A 21,037-nucleotide genomic window follows, 5' to 3' on the forward strand; every position below is an offset into this window, starting at 1 on the left:
GAGACAATAAGGCCCCTTTTGTTCTGTTCTCAGTATTTCTACTCCAGTTGCTTTCAGGAGTAACCTTCAATTGTCTGCCTGCTGCTTCTTCTAATGTCGGTTGTGAAAGTGTGGTTGCTGTTTCTGAGGATGATTGTGCTGCGACTGGATTGACTACAGTTGTGAACGACTGATTGTATTTCCTAAGATGTCGTGCAGGTTGCTCGGTACTGTGGTCTGATTCAGAAGTGACTCAATGTTACAACAGCTGGAGCTCCTTGTGGACATCTTTTAAATCTAGTGATCTGTGGTTTTGGCAAGATGTGTGCACTATAGCCTACAGTTAAATAGTTTATCTCTGACCCTCTCTATGTGAGACCTTGCAGAGCTGCGGTTCTTGTTTTGTTATTTGTGCACAGTAGGAGATGAGGAATCCAGTTCAAGCCTTTTCTGCCAAACAGTTCTGTGTGTTCCATAAGTACTCCAGAGGAAAAAAAAGCATTTGTGAGAGCAATAGCCTTCGGGGGTTGCGCCAAATGAAAATGCTTTTTTTTCTAAACCCCCCACACCTCACTCAAGAAGTGTTTGCTTGTTTTCTGTTACTATTATCTCTCTCTCTATCTCTCCCTATCTCTCTTTCTTGTTTTTTACCTTTGATTTGAACTCTGACATCCAAGTCTGCCCCAGGATGTCTGTCACAAACTGCAGTCCAACGTTGTGACAATGCTTTTTTTCTTCCCGTGCCTTTTATGACCTTCTTTTCTTCCTCTTTCTGTTCTTTTTTTCTGTTTTTTCCCTTTCAAGGTCTGGCGCACCTGACGTTAAACGACCAAGGTATGGGTTCATTCCTTTTATTTTGGTTCTGGTTTTTTAGAGGAATTGACTCAGCCTCTTCCCCCCCAACCCTTCGAAGCTGCCGCTTTCCCTCACAATTCCCCCCTCTGCTTTTCACCTTCTCTCGGTGCCATGTCCCTCCATCTCTTCCCAAATCCTCCCTTACCATTTTTTTTTTTTTTAACTCTTTGCAACATCCTCCCCTGTTGCTGTTCCTCTCCTTCCACATCTCCTCATTTCTTTTTTGGTTGTGCCTCCTGCTTCTCCTCCCTCTCCCCTCCGCCATGTCTTCGTGCTTCTCTGTGACCTCCACCAATGTGTGTCCCACCCCTTGTCCTGTCCTATGGCTAACGTCCTGGACCTTCACCTCTGACCACCTTTGACCCCGACGACCTGATCCCGGGGCTGAAGGTAAAACTTTTCTGCTATCCCTTGTGCTTGGGTTTCAACAGAAAGTAAAAAAAGAGTGAAACAAACTGCTGATTCAACTGGAAATGTGTTTGTTGGTCAAAGTTACAAAAGCGAAATGTGTCCACACTTCCATTCACTAACACTTCAAGGTGAAAGTGTTCTCGAATGTGCAGAGTTTCTCTTCACCACTCTGCTGACATTCACATTGTTTGGCATTCTGATTTAAAGGGCTACAGGTTATGTTCTCAATCTTATTCAACCAAATCATGTGTCAGTGTTTTTATGAGAAAATGTGTGTCGAATTGTTTTGATGTTGCTATGAACACCGGATGTTATTCTTGATGCTATGTCGTGTACATTCTACACCACAGCTGTTTAATCTTTGCCACACCGCTCTCTATCCCTCAGACTTTATTCTCTTTTGTGCCTTTGACATATTTTTCAAAGATGCTATTTAAATCATAAGCAACAGACTTTTAAAGGGAAAATTGTGTGTCATTTTGTGTACTCTTGCAGCCAAAATGCATTTAAAGCTACCCACCAACCTCCAGTATGACAATTTACTGTCCTTCACAGTTATGTTCTCCTCATTCACTGACCTTTGTCTACCTCTGACCTCCTCGTGAGGACTGTCCATGGGGAAAAAAAAAAGCAAAGTTCACAAGAGAGAAAGGAAGTGAACAAGAGCAGCAGCCAGTGAATGTTCTCACCTTTACTGGTGTGTTCATAGCTTCCTCTCTTTTATCATCACAGTCTTTGGTTCACGCAGACCCATTTTCTCTGGCTCAGTTCTTCCCTCTGTAACACTGATTACTCTCAAGTCGTTTCTCCATCATCTCAAGATACCGAACCTGAAAAGCTCAGGTTTCACTGGTAAGTTCAAACAGAGACTCGCCTTTGTTTTAACAGACAACACTGACTTTTAGTGAATCACTTAACCCAATAACCGCCTCCAAAGGCACCTCAATCTGTTTGTTCATTTGATGGGTTTTAGCTTCACACAAAGTGAAGCGAAACATTATGCGGTTAAATCAGCACTCAATAGTTAATTCTCATTGTAGGTTACATAGACTGTGGAGAAATTAAATGACTGCAGCAGCAGGATCAAAGTCGACTTTGGGGCGTCTGTGGCTCAGTGGTAGAGCAGGGTCGTCCTTCAATCAGAGGATCGGCGGTTCAATCCCCAGCTCCGCTAGTCTGTGTCGATGTGTCCTTGTGCAAGACACTTAACCCCAAATTGCTCCCGTAGGTGTATGAATGGGTACGGGTGTTAGAGTCCTGATGGGCAGGTGGCACTTTGCATGGTAGCCCCTGCCAGCAGTGTGTGAATGGGTGAATGATGACATGTAGTGTTAAAGCACTTTGAGTGGTCGGAAGACTAGAAAAGGTCTATACAAGTACAAACTGTAGCATCTATCATTAGACTCCATACCTTTGTGCTCAATGGTTTGCAGTGAGAATATAAATTAGATCTTAAAATAAAACGGTTTTCCAAAGATGTCAGTTCTAACAATGCAGGTGAAGTGTTGCAGGCCATACATTTTCATCATCATAACCTGTGCATTACTTAAAAGATGTTTAGACAATATTACTTACTACTAACATAACATATGCACCATAGCAGTGTATCTATTCTTATAGATGCACACCAGATCCATGCTTTCCTTTGATACAGTAATGTCAGTGTGTGCGGGAGTTGTACGCCAACCATGAACAGTAGCTTATTAACACCAAACAGTAAATAACAGAAGTGTGGCCTTGCTATCAATAACACACATACAGTGTTCTTCACTTAATTGATTATTCAATGAACCAAAAAAATAAAATCTACAAACATTTTGATGAGTTAATTAATGTTTCAATCAAAAATACATAACATTCAATGATTCCAGCGTCAACTGTGAGGATTTGCTGCCTTCATATTTTGGGCTTTTGTACTGTTGATAGATAAACACATTTTAAGCCATCACCTTTGGTTCTGAATAAAATAATGATGGGCATTTAAAAAAATTGTTTTTAATGTTTTATAAATAAGCCAAAAGCTTCATCTATTTATCAAGACAATAATGTTCAGATTAAGTGGCACAACCCTAATGAATAGTGGAATATTACATGTGTTAAGTTAGCTTGCATGGCATGTATACTGGTACACTGAGGTCAGTTTGTTACTCAGGGATTTAAGCTAAAACATCTGAACCAGTCATTGCTCCTATATGGCTGAACCCAATGGTGCAATAAATACCTCTATCTCCAGCAGAAGTATTCTGACTTTAATCTCTTCATATCTATGCAGCCTTTATAAGATCTCCCCACAACCTGCTGCCATTTCACTCTGATCTTTGTCTGTTGTCCATCCCTGACTGATTACTTCAGCCACTCGCTTGTAGCAAGATGAGCACACACAAAGAAAATGGAACATACCAGAAAAATGGGAAATCTGACATTAGAGCATCTATCCGTCTCCCATCATCTCCCCTGAGACACGCACTGATCTCAACTTCAGACACTTACGCTCTGATGCACCATGTCCAGGGCATAGATGTGCTTCTCCTGCCCCCCCCCACAAGCAGCATGATCTAAACTTGAAAGGATGCTGAAACTGGAAATTCTGTAACTTTTTTTGCAAAAGGCCGAGTGAGAGGGTTGAGATTGTGGAAGTTAAGGTCAGAGAAAAAGTTGTAGGGACTAAATAGAATCTATCACATGAACAGCTGATCTGTGCATGTCACTCACTGCAAACCCACTATCTCTGTTGTATATTACTTTCTCAAAAACAGTTGTGTAATAAATGAAAGAAAAAACTCCAAATGGGTCACAGGCATTTAGGGGAGGCGTAATGAACAGTTATACGAGGAAATAACACAAAACTACTGTATGGACACAAATATGTATTTCTTTTATTATGTTTTCTCATCAGGGCTAACCCATTCTAATTAAATACAGGATGCATACATATACATACAGTAGCTTAATAACCCGGGGGATGGATGCTATATTATCAGAGTTCAAAGTAAAGTAGCTGCTTATGCAAGTTTCATCAAACTGTGCCTCGCAAGCCATTTGTATTGATCAGCCTGTAGCCAGAATTAATACAGCGTTTGTTCCCAAAGGACCGGCCAGAACATCTTAAAGGAGAAAAAAATCAATAAACCTATTTGGCAAAGGCAAGAACGTGTGACATGTTGGCGAATTAGCTGATTTTAGGATTTAGTCACCCCCAAGCTACCCAGGCATCAACTTTCCTAAAAAACAGTCTGTGTGTGTGCACATGTATGTGTCCGTGCGTGTCAGGACAGACATGTTTCCAACACACAGGAAAAGGCTTTTGGTTAATGTTAACGATCAGAGGCGGAGGCCTCAGCCGTCACATAACCAGGCCAAGAAAATCAATGTCAGTCTCTTCTCAAACCCAAGGCTGTCCTTCACAGCTGTAGGAAGGACAAACCCCAGGCTTCAGTCACTGCTGATCTCTATCTGCCTGTCTGGAAGACTGCTGCCAACCCCACACATTGAGACGCAGAGCAACCGATTACATTCAACCACAGAACAGTGATTATCATATAAAAAAGAGCTTTGATGGACAGGAAATCTCTGCACAGTAATTATTACTATCCAAAGTAAATGATAAACATCACCCTGAATGTTCACATTTACAGAACATGTTATACTATCATTTAAATTGACGAATGCAAAAAGGCATTATCAGGCTTAACCCACTGTCCCCACCAATGAGCCTTACTACACACTCTTAAATATGGATCTTGACATAACCTTAACTACAGTGGAGAAACAGACCAAGACAACACACAAGATGGACGACACACATTTTCATGCAAATAAATATGGATAAAGCAAATGCATTAAATTGCTTCAAACATACTTCCTTGTATTTTTTTTTTAAAGTTTTCAATAGAGAGGATCTCAATTTCTGATAGTATTGAGAGAAAAATATTTATATTTTGCTTATGCAAACATATCGATTTTGATCAGAAGACACTGTTATTGCATTCCAACGTAGTCTGACCGCTTTGTATTTATCCATCTGAGACCAGATGATGTTTTTTAGTTTTAGACTGTGAAGCTATCTGGGCTTACTAACTAGTAGTTAATAACTCCTAACTTCTAGGGGTAGAACAATTGACCTTTTTGGGAGTTATTAGCCAACACATGTACTTATTGCATTGTTACACTGGGACTTATTTTCTTCCCTGAACAGAACAGTCCTAAGTCAACATTTGCACACCCCTTGCATAATTTGTTTCAAAGAAAAAACACGTTATTATACAGAAACACTTCTAAAAAACATTTTCTAGTCACAGACCAGGCAGGGCAGTCCCTAAGGAATGTGCACACATATGCACCATTTAAATACGTCATGTATATTATTTATCATTTGAAATTTAAAGACACGGACTGCAAATCCATCCAAATTCTGACAGTCATTGTTATATGGAACAGATATATTGTAATATATGCATTAGTGTCAACAATAGGGGTTCTATTCCTGCAGCACACTAACTAAAGCTTTGTATATAATATTACTTTGGTCATCATATCATGCACAGCTTAATAATAATTTACAGCTCACCAACAGTGAACAGTAACAATCCAGTGTATATGTAGTTGCATATGTCTCATAAAACTCAATGAATAGCAACACCAGCTGTCTGGTTATTGTGCAGTGTTTACCATACTGAAAGCTAATGTAGATGTAGCCTATTTCCTTTGTACAGCAGTCTCCAAGCCGTTCACTTGCCGCTCTAAACAACGGCCCTGAAGGTGTTTCAGCTTTTAACAAACTAATTAAGGAGCCCTTAAATAATTAAAACTGCCGTTTCTAATAATAGAAAAATAAATGTGCAAGTTAATCTCTCTAAATTGCCAACATTTCCGGCCCCATGGCTTTGAACATGGACCATTTGGTATCTATGTGAATGGAGTCCCCCACCGCCACCAACACCTTTTTAGGAGAGGCCAGCACGACACATACTGGGAATCAAATTTACCAGGCCCTGGGAGATTGTCTTCGTGGCAGGTTTAATGTAGATCTCCTTGGAGATACTGGGGGGAAAATGAAGGGAATATGCAGCCCGATCTGTATCTAACCTCAAATGTAATAGACTAGGTCCAGGTCAAGATAGCCATCTCTGTCTGAGCTCACTGAGGGCAGTTTACAGAGTCCATGTGCCACAGAGAGCAGTGAAGCTCGCTGTGAAGCCACAGAACTCGCACTACTTGCTTTGTTTTCTTCCATATCCTGTATCATTTTGTCAGACCACTACTTGCCTTTAATTCTATAGTTGACGTCAGAATTTTAGTGTTATTCTCATCTCCTAAAACAAATATGAAACCGTTGGATTCATTGAACAAATTCTAACTAGTAAAACACTGTTCCTTTAAAGCTTTTCTGTCCCCAGTCCGAGTCATTTAGTATTGAGTATCTGCCGATACTGAGTCCTGATGCTTCATGTTTATGTCACATCTTTTACAAAATGACAAACCCTCTATGTAATCATTTTGGCCTTGTCGCTGTGTTGAGAAAATGTTCTCTCCCTTAAAACGTGTCCTCTATTTCTTTGTTGCTGCGGTGCAGCCTTTGCTTGAGTTACTTCAATGAACCGTCATGAGCTCTCCTCTGCTGTCTGCCTGTGCTGTTCACAGTGAAGCACCATGCACCATAGATGACGGCAAATTGCAAGAGACTCGCACGCGGAGCTGAAATGAAACGAGTGTACATAAATAAGTTAGATAACATTAATGAACTCTCTCATACTGCATTTATTGCCGTTTACGGTGCGTGGTGTTTGGCTGTGGGTCAGGGCTGAGCTGATGCTCTTACACACACTAACGGAGCTCAGCGGATTGGAGGAGAGGCGGACAGCGGAGACTTGGAGAGTTGACCACAGCTGCACTCGCGATTTTTATTTATTGTTCCTTTTCAGATATATATGTCGTCAAATGATCGCTGCTCTTGGAAACTGATCAACATATTTGTGCACCGTATAACAGCCTTTCACCCACTGCCCTTCATCATTCAATTCTACTGAATGTAGAGATGAGCAATGAAGTCTTTCTCTACTAAGCTGAAACAACCAATGTGTATGGCTTGACATGTTGGCAGAGATACGGTTTCAAACCAAACAGTGTTTTATTTGAACAATTGCACAGCAGTGAGGATAATGGCTTACATACAAAATATTGTAGTTGGTTCAATGTTAAAGCCGCTGAAAAATGTGCCACAGAGATGATTAGAGTGATGTAGCAAACATAAATCTGTTGACAAAACGCCAGTTACTCAATGCAACAAATTATACATAATGTTCTGAACATTCAAATGATATCAAAATAATGCTCTGTCCTTTTGATTCATAATTAGAAATGTTTGGTTCTTAAATAATACATACAACAAACTAAACCCTGCACGTACAGTGAACATACATAATCCAGACAAAAAGTGGAACTTCATTTGAGTAATGAATAACTCCTCTGAGATAATCATACGTTAAGGGAAATGGAAAACTCACTCTCTTTTCAGCAACATTTCTCTTCAGTCAATTGTCTTGTTGAGGGACCCATCTGTGGTGCTGTTGTCATCCTGTCACATTCTCCCAACTATTAAAGTTCTTTCAGAGAGCGAGTGGTTACCCCGACGCCTCCCACCCCGACGCCTCCCACCTCGCAACGTTATTTGAATGAAACAAGGTACAACTGAGGCTATGCTGCAGCATGATTTGATCTGAAGTGATAATTCAATCACAGTAATCTTGTTGTTATTAAAATGATGCTATTTGTATGAGTTTAGAGAAACAATGCATTATTGCATTGCTTTTGTTGTTAAAGCTTATCATTATGTTGTGAAACCAATATCGGTTCTGCCAAGTTATCGCCGTTCAGTTCAGCAAAGCCATCACTAAAGAGTTAATGTCCCGCTTTAGCCAAAGGGAACATGAACCTCTCAGGAAAGCTTGAATTAACATTTAGGTAAAACGAGAAACAACATTAATCTTTAACTGAGGCTTTGAATAAAACCTACTTTCATCTTAAACCAGTTATAAGGTGCTACAGAACTCATTCACACAGCACGATGTCGTCTAGTTTAAAATGTCATCCTCATTGTACATCCCAAGGGATGATCATTCAACATTTTCCAGTGACCTCTTCCACCCTACTCAGCAGCCTGGGCATGGTGGACTGTCTGGCTTGAAGCCTGCGAGGCTGCTGCAGAGACATTAGGCCGGGATGACAGAAGTCCTCACACAGGCAGGAATTTCTCCTGACACAGCAGCAGGCTAAAATGGAAGGAGCTCTACAGCAGCCTGAATCTGCTGCACACAGTCCCCACAGCCATACAGAGAAGAGCCTGGGATGAGTAAATCTGTGGCTATGGGGCCAGTGTGGCTACAGCACATCAGTGCTGCTGTACTAAACTAAAACGGTTATACTGACTTTCCTGCTTCATGGAGCAGATGTGAAAGAGAGCTTATCATAGCTAAAATAAAAACACATAAAATAGGAGTTTGATGCCCTTAAAGCCATTTAAAGACATGCATTAAAGTCCCTTTATTATACAGATTGGACTTAAGAAATTGCAGTCTAATTAACACTACCCACCAAATAATATCCGCAATATCAGAATCCTTTTGTTGAGGTTAACGATGTATGAGTCAATCCCTGTTAATGGGGTAGTCACAATCATGAGGCTAATGCTGATTGACAGGGCTGGACTGAGGCTACTCCGCGTGACCTTCAGTGGTTTCCTCGGGTGAAGCAAATGACAGAGTTTGAGGTGTGTGACAATCCCAGTCCCTCTGCACCCCCCCACACCCCCCACCCCCACCCCTCTCCGAGATTGATCGGAGGCCCGCATTGTGTTTCCCAGGCTAGTCACGCCTCGCTATTGGCAGGCTCACTTAGAGAAACTGACAGGGCACATCATACACACAGCGGACTCCCACTCTACAAGGGAATGGATGCACATTGCTTCTCACACATATGGACACACACAACAAATCCCCTTACTATAGCTGTTCCCTTTTAGACTTTTAAACCACACACTACCCGTCTGGTAGGTGTGTGTGTGTGTGTGTGCGCGCTGTCTGACCAATGAAAAAACTCAATCCAAGTGCTCTTTTGTTAAATGTATTTAACTTTCTTTTTTTCCCCTTTTGAGATAATACAGTTTCCAAGAACAATGCCAGCAAAACCTAAATGGCTCATGCAACATAGCAGCAAAGAAAGATGAACCACACACAAGCCTATCCAAAGAAGTGCAGAATCATAATGTTCGAAGTCTGACTTCATTACAGCTTGAGAAAGCGGTTGCATTGTGTAATACAGATCTAGCAGTCTAACAACCTTTAGAGCAGCAAAACGTTTGACAGTTAAAAGTGAAATGCATCAGTGGACCTGAGACATGGCATATACATGTCTGGCTGAAGGTGGTATTCACAAACAGGATGTAAATAGTGTGGATTGGCTCTTGAATCTCTACCTGTAAAGCTCTGCTGGCCCCCTTCAACACGAAGGATCAGCTGCTCTACTCAGAGTTCCCTCTGGATGTCTGAGTTCCTCACCCTATCTCTAAGGCTGAGCCCTCTCTCCCTACCAAGGAAGCTCAATTCAGCCGCTTGCATCCGTCATCTCATTCTTTCAGTCACTACCCAAAGCTCACGACCACAGGTTAGGGTCAGAACGGAGATGGATTGTTAAATTGAGTGCTTTGCCTCCCGGCTCAGCTCCCTGTTCACCGCAACGGTAGGCGGATTAATTACACAGTTTAATGGTAACCACGGCGGTGTGAAATAATGTTTTACTGTTATCTACCAATATTCAGGAGCCCATCTCTGATAATGTTATATTGTTAACAACTAATCCGTGTTTAAATTGACAGGTTACACTATGATGCGTTCAGGCTCCGTTCAGTGAAAATGAGTATTAGTTAAGTTAAGTGTTCACATGTTATCTCGGAAAATGTAGTTTTGGTGAGAAACTTAAATAAATCCAGTTGCATGAAGGATATATATTTCACTGCAATATAAAATATAATTATGACCTGTTTAACCCTAGCTCTAAGCAGCTTATAATACATCATTACAACTACTAATGATAAGAGTTGTTTTAATTGATACAAATACAGTCTTTTATTTCCTTATTTGAATTGTGTGTTTTCCTGAGGGGAAGACACTAAGTCAAAGGAAAACATTTAGAAGTTTTGATTTTGATTTTTGGTTTACAGACTTCAGAGTGGTTGAAATGATATTTAGCTTGGAGCCTTGTAGACCAGCTGCTTTAATCAAACAACAATATATAGATCATCAATGATCAGCAATAAGTCTCGGCAGCAAAAAGCGATCTCTAAAAGTTATACGTACGAACCGTGAGTTTTATGATCTGTTGCACCAGTGTCCGCAGCACTGCTGGAGCCGCACCGAACAGCCTGTCCATCTCACGCTCCATTTTACCTCGTTTAACTCGTGAACAACACTTTGAGATACTTGAACTCCCTCACACGGAGCAGTGACTAACTCCAAACCTGAAGGGGAAAATCCATCGTTGTCGGCAGAGAACCATGGCCTCAGACTTGTAGGTACTGACTCTCACTTCGCAAACCGCCCCAATGCTCACCCAGTAGCAGTGTTGACAGAGTAGTCGAAACTTTCATGCCCCCTTCCACGATACCGATGTTGTCAGGACCCTCTGACGTATTAGTCTTGATAGATTTTCATCCTTTGGACAGCAAGGTCCTGCGACACTCTGTCTTCATCACCACTCAGTCGCTTGCCAAGAATGACTGGGAGAAATGTAGTTATGATTGTATTTTGAGATTTGATCTGCTTACTTCATCATCTTTTAAAAGTTGATCCGTAGATTCCTCGAACACAGAATAACAACTTCTCTGGTCGTGTTGACCATAGGATGGCTTGTGGCCTGAAACTAGCTGTTCCCGCCTGTTTTCAGTCTTGATACAGAGTATTTCAGTCATGGCGTATGCAAATCAGCTTATTACCCACTTATTCCAGCAAGCTCGCAGAGCTGAGTGGCAGCTGGCGCTAAACTACTCAGATGTTCAAAGTTACTAATGGACAGAACACAGTACACTGGAGGGAGCAAGGTTCTAAATGTAAAACACATGTAGTTCACCATTTGTGGATTCGATCGGTTGCTAATCACACAACCTTTGCAGGTTGAGGGTTTTGGTGTGCAGTCACCGTGTAACATAATCAGTGATGTCAAAGCACTACTTAGCAAGCCTCAAACCTGTGCCTTCGGTAGTGAGTGACATGTATATTCATGAACACTTTAATTACATGCACCTCCACAATCTAATGCGATTCAATCCAACTCTTCTGCTATGAAGTCTACTTTTATGATGGCTGTAATTACAGTTTTTTTGACACTGTAATGGAAGTGTTGATAAAGTATATTTTTTTTAGCATTGAGGTCATTACTGTTGAAGATATTTGACTGGACTATTTTGAGGGGGTTCAGAAGCATGAGAGTGTATTCATCCAGTTTACACACTTTAACTTTAATTCAAGGTGCGCCGTTGTGATTCTGTGAAACTCATCCAGGATCTGAAAGACAAATAATCAAACCAACTTTAAAGACTCAAATTGTACAAGTGTTCATCATTTTAAGACCTCCTTTCACAAACACATCTCGGTCTAATCTGTCAGCATGAGCGGTAACCGCTGTTTCAAAGTAAACTACGATACCCTGACAAAGGTAAATTCATACAGTATACTTGGGAAAGTAGCATACATTTGTGACATTGAGCCAACCGTGTTTTTAGTCCTTGCCATGTTTTTATTTGAATCAAAGACGACACTGAATCCCTTCATTTTGAATTACAGCGCAGTAAAGTTGGCGGGTTTGGTCGGTTGCAGAACGCAAAACAATGTTTAACTCCAGGTTATAAACTGTATTTAAGCTAATAATAATTAAACAGGTCTTATCTCTGGGAAAATAGCAGTCCTTGTTTCTGATATGTGTTGCAGATGATATTGATGTCCATGTGACCCAAAATACCATGGACCTCTCAATAGGCTACTATTATTTATTTTTATAGATATTATTAACCCAATCACATTTTTTACAGTGTACATGTTTCACCCAAAATATATTTGTATATGTAAGATCTGATCAGAGAACACATTTATTAGTTGTACTAATCGGTGCTTAATTCGTTTGTTGTTAAAAAGTATAATAATGGGAATCGTTCATTCTGAAGACACTGTCGTGACGGCTGCAGACACAAACCTCTTGCAGGACTCAGGCAGAATTTTGCCCATTGATATCTCTGGTATACTATTTCCATAAAAAAAATCAGGATCACTTCTGTCATACAATTACTTTCCCAAAGGGCAAAAGGTCATAATAGGCTAAAAGACTGAAAAGTATTTCTTAAGCTATGAAATTGAAAATACTAAATGAATAGAATAATGAAATGTGTGCACGAGGAGGGGTGTTGATTGTCACATCTGCGTGATGCCTTTGCGTTAACATGTTCCATGCATGTGTTTCGATTCGCATCCCCGACACCAGTGCAGCAATGCCAACACCTTCCTTATCTCATACACAACTCTTTCTCCGTTGCTGTTGTAGCAGACCAGGAACAAACAACAGGCGTGTCTTTCAGCTCGGGTGTTTTATTTGCGTTCGCCATAGTGTGATTGACTCACACGCCAACCCGCTTGCTAAGTGTTGGGAACTAAGTATGGCTCAAAGTTTGTTTGCAGAACTTGGGCTTTTAAACTTTGGTTCTGCAATACTTCCATCAATCTGCATACGTGTAGTGACTCTGTACCATGAAGGTTCTGCACCATTTCAGCCCGGCTGTAGACCAATTCAAAAAAAGCGCCTATATTGAGGGGCCAAGATTTAACACTGAAAAACAGTACACCAAGAAACCACAACATATCTATAAAGGCATATCAAATGTAGAAGATTCCTGCATCTTCATCTCAGCATGTTGACTTTAATAGCAGTATCTATATGCACTATATGCATCATTCATTAATGCTTTTACATTTCTTTGGGAAATAAGATAAATGTTCGTGCCATGGATATATATTAAAGGTAGATACTCTGTGGATTGATAGTGTAGAATACAGTGGACTGTGGTTGGGTTGATGACTTGCTACCTCGAGACACTCCTTCACCTTTAGTTAATTAAAAATATAATTTGTGTGAACAATTTCTGGATATGACAGGAGAGCTGTAATATTGGCAATACCATTTATACGTGAGGTATGATGGTTTGTCTGTTTAAACATTAGCAATGCTTACTCTATCAAACATAATGTATATTTCCAAACGCCTCTTGACCACAGATTGCAGTGAGGACAGAGGAAAGGATCAATGGCGCATGTAATCATTTCACTCCTAAGCAGGGTGTTAAATGCATTTGAATCTAACCAGATATTGAACACTATCATGCTGATATGTCACAAATATGCGATGAGACATTGGCAGAGTGACAGAAAATCTGTAGAAAGTATTGCAACCCGTGACTACTTTAGTGTGGAGTCCTGCCCTCTTCTTCTTGTCCAGTGACCCTGGGGTCAGAAGTAAGTCCAAGGAAGAGAAAGGCATCTCTTACCTTTTAATTCCTCAACATTTAAATATTGTCTGTGCATAAATCTTTCACCCCACACTTCAGACTCACTGGGAAGTAAGGATAATGTCCTAAAGTTGGCATCAGTTTGGACCTGTATGACATATTAAAACTATACAAACTTAATTTAAACAGACGAGAGTTCATGAAAACATAAAAACAAAGTTAAAAGAGTAGACCTGTAACTCACAACAAGACAATCATGGTGGCCCTCTATAAAACGACTGTACTGTTGCATAATCCTGGGAACGTAAAGAAGAACATCATTTATAAACTTACTTTTAGACTTCTTTAGCAATTCAGTTGCATTGAAGGATTTAGTAGATCCACATACATTAGGTTGTTGTACATGAAGATAACAATGGAATCCTGCGTCACAAACACTTTAATGAGGGTGGATACACATGTCAGAGTTACAAATGAAAGCAAATATATCAGCGACTATTGACTCATTTATGGAGGATGGAGGCCAATATGCCCAGTGCAGTAGAGTCAATTCATTCTGTATCTGTAGCTGCTGCCCTCGCTCCCTTTTTCTTTAAAAGCCTGAACGTTTAACCCCAATGTTTTTCCCCAAGATTCAGTGGTGTGACCCTGTTGTTCCATCCTCTTTTTATAACATTTGTATTACTTATTTAGAACAGAGCTTAATTGAATGTGGCCCATGGGGCATTAATCTTGGGCCTGTGTGGTCGGAGGCTGGAAATTAGATCCAGGTCAGGTTTTTACATGTTGTAAGTAAGGTCACCAAGGGCAAGAGGGAGCGGGAGGAAATACGATGGGGGAGGAGGGATGCAGGAGCACAGGAGGTTGGAGTAGGAGATGGAGGGAGAAGTATGGAAGTGGGAGAGTAAGGTTGTTCCGATGAGCAGTTAAAGACATGGGACAAAAGAAAGATGAAAACAAAGGGTTGGAGTCCTGAGGAAGACAAAGGGAATAGTGTAATTTTTATATTTACAGACCAGATGAGAAAGTGAGGGATGGGGAACTCAATGAAAGAGGGATTAGGAAGATAAAGAGGATGAGCAGCATATAGACTGTAACATATTTTCACTGTTTATCGGCTGACTAAAGGCATTTTGTTATTACAAGCAAAGCCAAAAGGCCTGTGATTACAACGTTCTTGTAGTTTCTTTTCTCTCTATCGCTCCGTGTTTGACTGTCTCACTTTCTCTGTACTTGTCTGCTTCCCAGAGAGACAAAGTCAAGACGGTGGGGGGGAAACTGATGAAGACAGGGATATGGTGAAATAGAGAAGGGGACGGGGAAGGAGGGGGGATGGAGAGATGAGGCCCATCAGGAGATGAGTGTAACAGGAGTAGAATGATAATGGCCAGTGAGCCCTTGCTTTCCACTGCTGTCTCTGCAATGTCGGTGCCACCGGGAGAAATCCGCAGAGCATGCATGTACTGTAACGTCTCATCTAGTCCCTGCCTACACATGGCCTCTGCACTCTCCGACTCAAATCAGCGATACAGAAGCTGCTATAAACCCCTTGAGAGACCAGGAACTCCCAACAATTACCACAAGGAACATCAAAGGGGTCATACTCTCATAGAATTAATCATCCCCTTCTATGACGCACAGTCATACACACGACTGCTTCATCTCCTATTTCGACAGTTTAAGCATTGTTCGATTGCATAAAGCTCATGAATACTCGCTCCGTGATAAAAGCATTTCGGTCGACGAGGTTAGCGAGCCAAGAGTTAAAACCATGCTCTAGTACAACACTGCCTCTAATGTTCTCAAAACATTTAAATGTAGACTGCAGCAAAATTGAAAGCTGAATAAGTAAATTCTAGGCAGCATATTTAATAGTCTTTTCAGGAAAAAAAAGAAGCTCTGGCCAGCCGACTAGAATGAAATGTAATGAACAAAAATAATCACTCTCTTTCACAGTTTCTCTCCCTCTGTCCTGGAGAAAATTATATTTCTGCATTTAGTAAATAAAAAAGAAGACGGGAAAGCTAATCTCTTTGGTGGAAGAGGAGGACGGACTAATGAAACATGTTGACACATGTATTAGAGGCTGCCATAATTGAATAAGGGGATTTGGAAGAGGGAGAGAACATTATTAAGATATGTGGGGATTTAAAATGCAAGAGGGCCACACCAGCGCAGGGAAACGTCGTCTTCTAGTTGTGTTGAGAGAAAGAGGCCTGGCTGTTATTAGTCTTGTCTGTCTGTGTCCATATTTTATGTTTAGTTCTATTTACCTTAAATAGATATCTTTGTGAGAGCACAGCTGGTATGTCTAGTTCAAATGAAATAGCTGTTATGGACTCAGACCTTTAACTTTCATGCTTTCATTGAGAACCCCTCCTTGCAACCATGAAATCAACTCAGCACAGCAACTGTAGCAAGAAAACACCTTTCCAAAAAAAGGATAAAACAAATCTAAGCAGAATGTCTCCACCTGAGAGTCGGTAGGTCTCAGAATGTGTAGAACCATCTACAACCTTCTCATTCCTACTAATTAAGATACTGTCGATACGGATATTTGGCTGAACATTATTGACCAACTAGTTGTGCTTCAACAAAAGACATTACTATTACAAGGACTGTGACTGCTTCTAAGGGGGGGGGGGGGGGCACCATCACTTCTCTGCCTTTTGATTCAACTTTAGCCTTAGTGTTTAATTATTAGTATTAATTATCTATCACCATGCCGTATGCCTCACTTTGATTCCTGGCCAGTGTAACTTTCTTCTCAATCTATCCCACTTAAGCAAAATCAAATAAGAACAGCAGGTAACACTGGTTTCAACCTGTGCTGTATGAAGAGGTGCTTTGAAGTAGAATGTGGATGGTGCAGTGGTCTTGCTGTGTAGGACTAACTTTAACTCCTTGAAGGAAAACAAAAACTTCATAACAAAACATGTTAATAGATGTTGCTTGATGTTAATTGTTCTGTTAATTAATGCAACGTTACACAATTTCTGGGTTACATAGTTACTTGTTTCTTTCTAGCATTGCACCCACACATCAAAGTGGATGTAATGACACATGCATGTAGTGACAAAAGAGCACACTACTCCATGCTGACATGTTCCAACCACACATTAACGAGAGGTGAGATTACAGGCCAGGTGAGGCCTGAGCTAGTGACAACTCCAGTCATATATCCCATCATGTACCGTACTGTGACTGCGCTCTGTCCTTCCCTCCGGAGTGTTCCAGTCATATGGGCAATTAGTAGACATTCACACTCTTTGAAAGCATTCCTCCCACTCACCTCCGGTAATCCCCCCCACTGCATGTCATTTAGATAATTAGATGTACTAAAGGTAGGGGGATTCATCTTCTTGAGTTACAGGGCAGTGCATGTATTAGATGGGGCTAATGATTCTCTCTAATTGACCCTCGGTTGTAAAAGTGCTTCTATTTGCCAACTGCACTGTCGGCGAAATACGTTTGACATTTTAAACGTCAATGTGTGAACATTAATATTTAAATATAATTTAAACTGGGTAGGTAGCGGATATTGTATTCATTGACAGAATGGCATAAACAACGACTCAACTAGGAATCAATAAAATAACAATCAAGTATGTGTTGAAAGGCCTACTCGTGTTCTTTTGATGAACAAGCATAAAAGGAGAACAAACACTTTAATGGGTGACAAGTTAAATATCAGAAATATAAAACAATTACCTCAATGCCTGAGCATCTATTTAAAAAAACACATCTTAACGATATCTATTAAATCTGTAAGATACTGGAGAATGAATGTGTGTGGAGCATCTAATCGTATTATGTAAATGTCTTCTCTCTCACTGGGAGGAGAGATAGCTCTGCGTTTTGCAGGTCATGACCTTTCCCAGCCGAAACGGCCCAGTATTTAATTCCTCTCCAAACATTTGAGAAATGACTCACAGTGACCTTGACAGATCAGAGCTACCTATCTGTATCTCCAAATGGGCTTAATTGGGCAGATGATGTGTGTAGTCAAAGGTTTTAACATATTACTGAGGCTTGGTGAACCACAATAATTCCCCCTAGTTAAGATAAGAAGCCCGTGCCAACTGTCTGGAGTGCTTTCAGTGAGTTCGCTGTGCGCTCTCTGCATCAAGGTGAGCTGTTGAATGAGACAGACCGTAAGATTCCTTACCAAGGTTACTGTGAAGTAGCAGGTCTTCCTTTTAAAAAGAAGTCTTCACAATTAGTTAGCTGCTCTTGCATTGCACTGCTTTTGTCACAGGTACAGTTGCTAAGTGCATGCACTAATCAGATATTGAAAGACTTGACTGACATATTTTTACCTTTTGTGACAATCCTTCCTTACTCTACAGCGTTTTCTTCCTGGCAAATGAAAAGGAAAGCTGGTAAAAGGTTGTCACAGCCTTGTGAAACATTTTACACCAGGCAGAAATTCTCCACCTCAATTTTTCCTCTCGCTAATTTTGAGAATTCATAGTGCAGTGCGTGGTTTTGTGCTCGCCAGAGCATACAAGCAGAGTCAATGAGGCAAGCGGAATAACATTAGATCCCCATGTTTGAAACTGCAATCCATGGAGCAGGTAGACGGGGTGGGGAGGGAGGCTCTGATCAAGTGCATCACTAATGACTGCTGCTCCGAATGTCAGCGGGGACGCAGGGCTACCCTGACGGTCGCCTTCTTTGCTGACATCACACAAGAAATATCAAATTACAGAACCAGATCAAACAGAGGGCTGATTTTCTCCGTGAGCACAAGAAGACGAGGATATAATGAGGAGGAGGAGGAGAAGGTTGGGGGGGAAGGAAACGTGACATCACATGAAGCCACTGGAGATGGCAAGATATAGAACTGCTCAAACGGTGTCATATTACTGTTTTATCGCTATTTGTCTGTTTGCACTCCGAATTCCCAAAGCCAGTTTGCAAGCCTTTTTCATTCCTGTGATTTACTAAGTGCATTGGCTTTTAAAGATAACAAGCGGAATTGCAGCAGATATTAGTATGCCTGTGACATTATGTGCAAACAGAATAGTCTATGAGCTCTGAGATCTGAGCTCGCACTTCTGACGGGGCTGTCAACATTGATGGTGCACTCTAATGAATCCCATTTCACACTGATCTCGTTCCTTTAAGATAAAAACGACTTCCATTAGGAGCTGGTGCAGACGCAAGGAACAGGCCTGCTTCCACAGGTAGCATGCTTGTTTCACCTCCACCGCTCGCAAAGGGCCTCTGTGTGAGGGGATTGATTTTTACAACAATGCCCTCCTGAGGAAATTTAGAGTAAAACAGTGAACAGGCAGTGCTCATTTAATCTCTGTGTGCATTTCTACACTAATCATTCCCTCTGACTTTCCTATTTGTATCTATTAATCTGCATGCATTTGTATTTGTCTGGCTGTCCCTTCGGCCATCCAGTTTGACTCCTTTTTGCCGAATTCATATTCATATATCATAAGCAATTATGGACCTGCACAGTTAGAAATGGTTAGTTCCCAGCTTTAATGGAGAAAGCATTAATGATGGAGTTAATTAAAGTCCTGCTGTGAGACATCAATGGCATCAATTCAGGGCTTATCTACGTAATATATTCATAATGTCTTATAAATAAAGTGATAATCTGAGTCCAGGAAAGTTCATGTCATCTCAGCCTCTGCCCTGAGCCTTTCTACTGTCTGTCTCCACAAGAGAAATATCAGTACAAGGCTAGAGAACATTAATCTGCAACCGTTATTAGTCTTCTCAGAAACAAATAAAGAAGAATGTAAAATGACTGACGTGACATTTATTCTTACCCTGTCTGTATAATGTATAATGAACCATCATCTTACACTAAGCCTGCTTCTTTAAATGATACATGGGGAATAGGTTATCTGTGTTCAGAGGGGAGGATTCCTATAGCTTAGTTGTTTGTCAAGCAAAACGATGAATGGACATCAATGCTAATGTGCTCACCAGAATGGTCCGAATTCACATATTGTGCTTTTTGAGGGCAGTGTAGGGGACGACACAAACAGCCGCTTTGTGAGTATATCATACATTTATCAAATCCTAGTGGCCACCTGCTCTTACTGATGAATTGTAGTCTTATTGGCCATAAGAACAACACAGTTTATCGGATCATCATCAAATGTGTCTTTGTATGATACACTGCATGACTACAGTGTGGGATACACATGAATAGAAACAAGACCACCAGGATCACAATAGGAACACACAAGCACTAACAATGTGTGCATAACAAATTCAATAATAATATATTTAATAAAATAACGTAACTCCTATGAGTCAATTAGGAAAATGTCATACATGTGTTTCTTAACATTCCTGAAGGTTCTGCAAAGAGAAAGATGAGCTGTGGAATAGAGCAGCTCAGATAGTACTACAATCCTGCACTGGGGAGTCTCACATTGGGTAAATAGGTGTAGCCAAATTGACCTTGAGCTTTTAACACTTGAGCAGATCTCCAACAGAGGTAACTGTTCACTTGAACTCTGTAATGAAACACCCATAGTGGGTGAATGGATGTAGATGTGAACCCGTTTTCCTTTTAAAGAACGGTTGCTGCAGTGACGACATCTTTGCTTTTTCTGTGCTTTGTGCAGGTTAAGGACATTTGGGTCGATGCCTTCTCTGCTACACTTATCCTATAAATCCTGCCCTGCATCCACTCATTAATTATTCACTTTCTGCACCTCCACCCCCCCCCCCCACCCATCCCATCTTTTTGGCTTCAGGATAAGCTCATCAGGCTTTTATACCATTCACTTTTTCTAGACCTGTCACTCTTCTTTTCTTCTCCTGCTCACTTGCACTTTAAAAAGAGGTGTCATAGCGGTTTAGTTCCATTAAATGGTCTAATGCGTCTCATGAGGTTACAACTGTTGTGAAAACGACTTAAAAACAATTCTTTTGGACGGGTTTCTACATTTACCAGTTTAAACAATGTTTGAAGTGTTGTCATGGGCTCCCAATCAAAGCAGTGTGGGCAGTGCTTGACATTCCATCAAACTGTGTCTCACAGGATAAATGAACTTTAACACAAAGGCCTTTCACTTTTTATTGTTTGGCTTCAAACTAGACTTCTCTGTGATTTAGCGAATTTCTATTTGACATTTTGATATTGATCATGGCTCTAATATTTAGACGTTGTGAGTGGATGTTAGCTTTCGCTAGAAATGCATATATTGACCTATGCATATCTCCTGTTTGCCAAGCCTCTAGCTGCTTTATATTCATGCTGTGACACGTCAC

The 21,037-nt window shown here is 40.8% G+C and overlaps 1 protein-coding gene across 8 annotated transcripts in view; it reads left to right on the forward strand.

Annotated features, from left to right (window-relative positions):
* Positions 1-21,037, forward strand: part of nrxn2b (neurexin 2b) — a 620,971-nt gene that overhangs the window by 154,904 nt on the left and 445,030 nt on the right. For 7 of the 8 annotated variants that reach the window (XM_031850677.1, XM_031850671.1, XM_031850674.1 and 4 more), the window contains one exon: positions 784-813. The exons of the other annotated variant lie outside the window; for it this stretch is intronic. In XM_031850677.1, the coding sequence (XP_031706537.1) occupies positions 784-813 (30 nt within the window). The remainder of the gene's footprint in view (positions 1-783; positions 814-21,037) is intronic. 8 annotated transcript variants of the gene reach the window in all.

Source organism: Anarrhichthys ocellatus, unplaced genomic scaffold, assembly GCF_004355925.1.
Source record: "Anarrhichthys ocellatus isolate YVR2014 unplaced genomic scaffold, GSC_Weel_1.0 scaffold11, whole genome shotgun sequence".
Taxonomy (NCBI): domain Eukaryota; kingdom Metazoa; phylum Chordata; class Actinopteri; order Perciformes; family Anarhichadidae; genus Anarrhichthys; species Anarrhichthys ocellatus.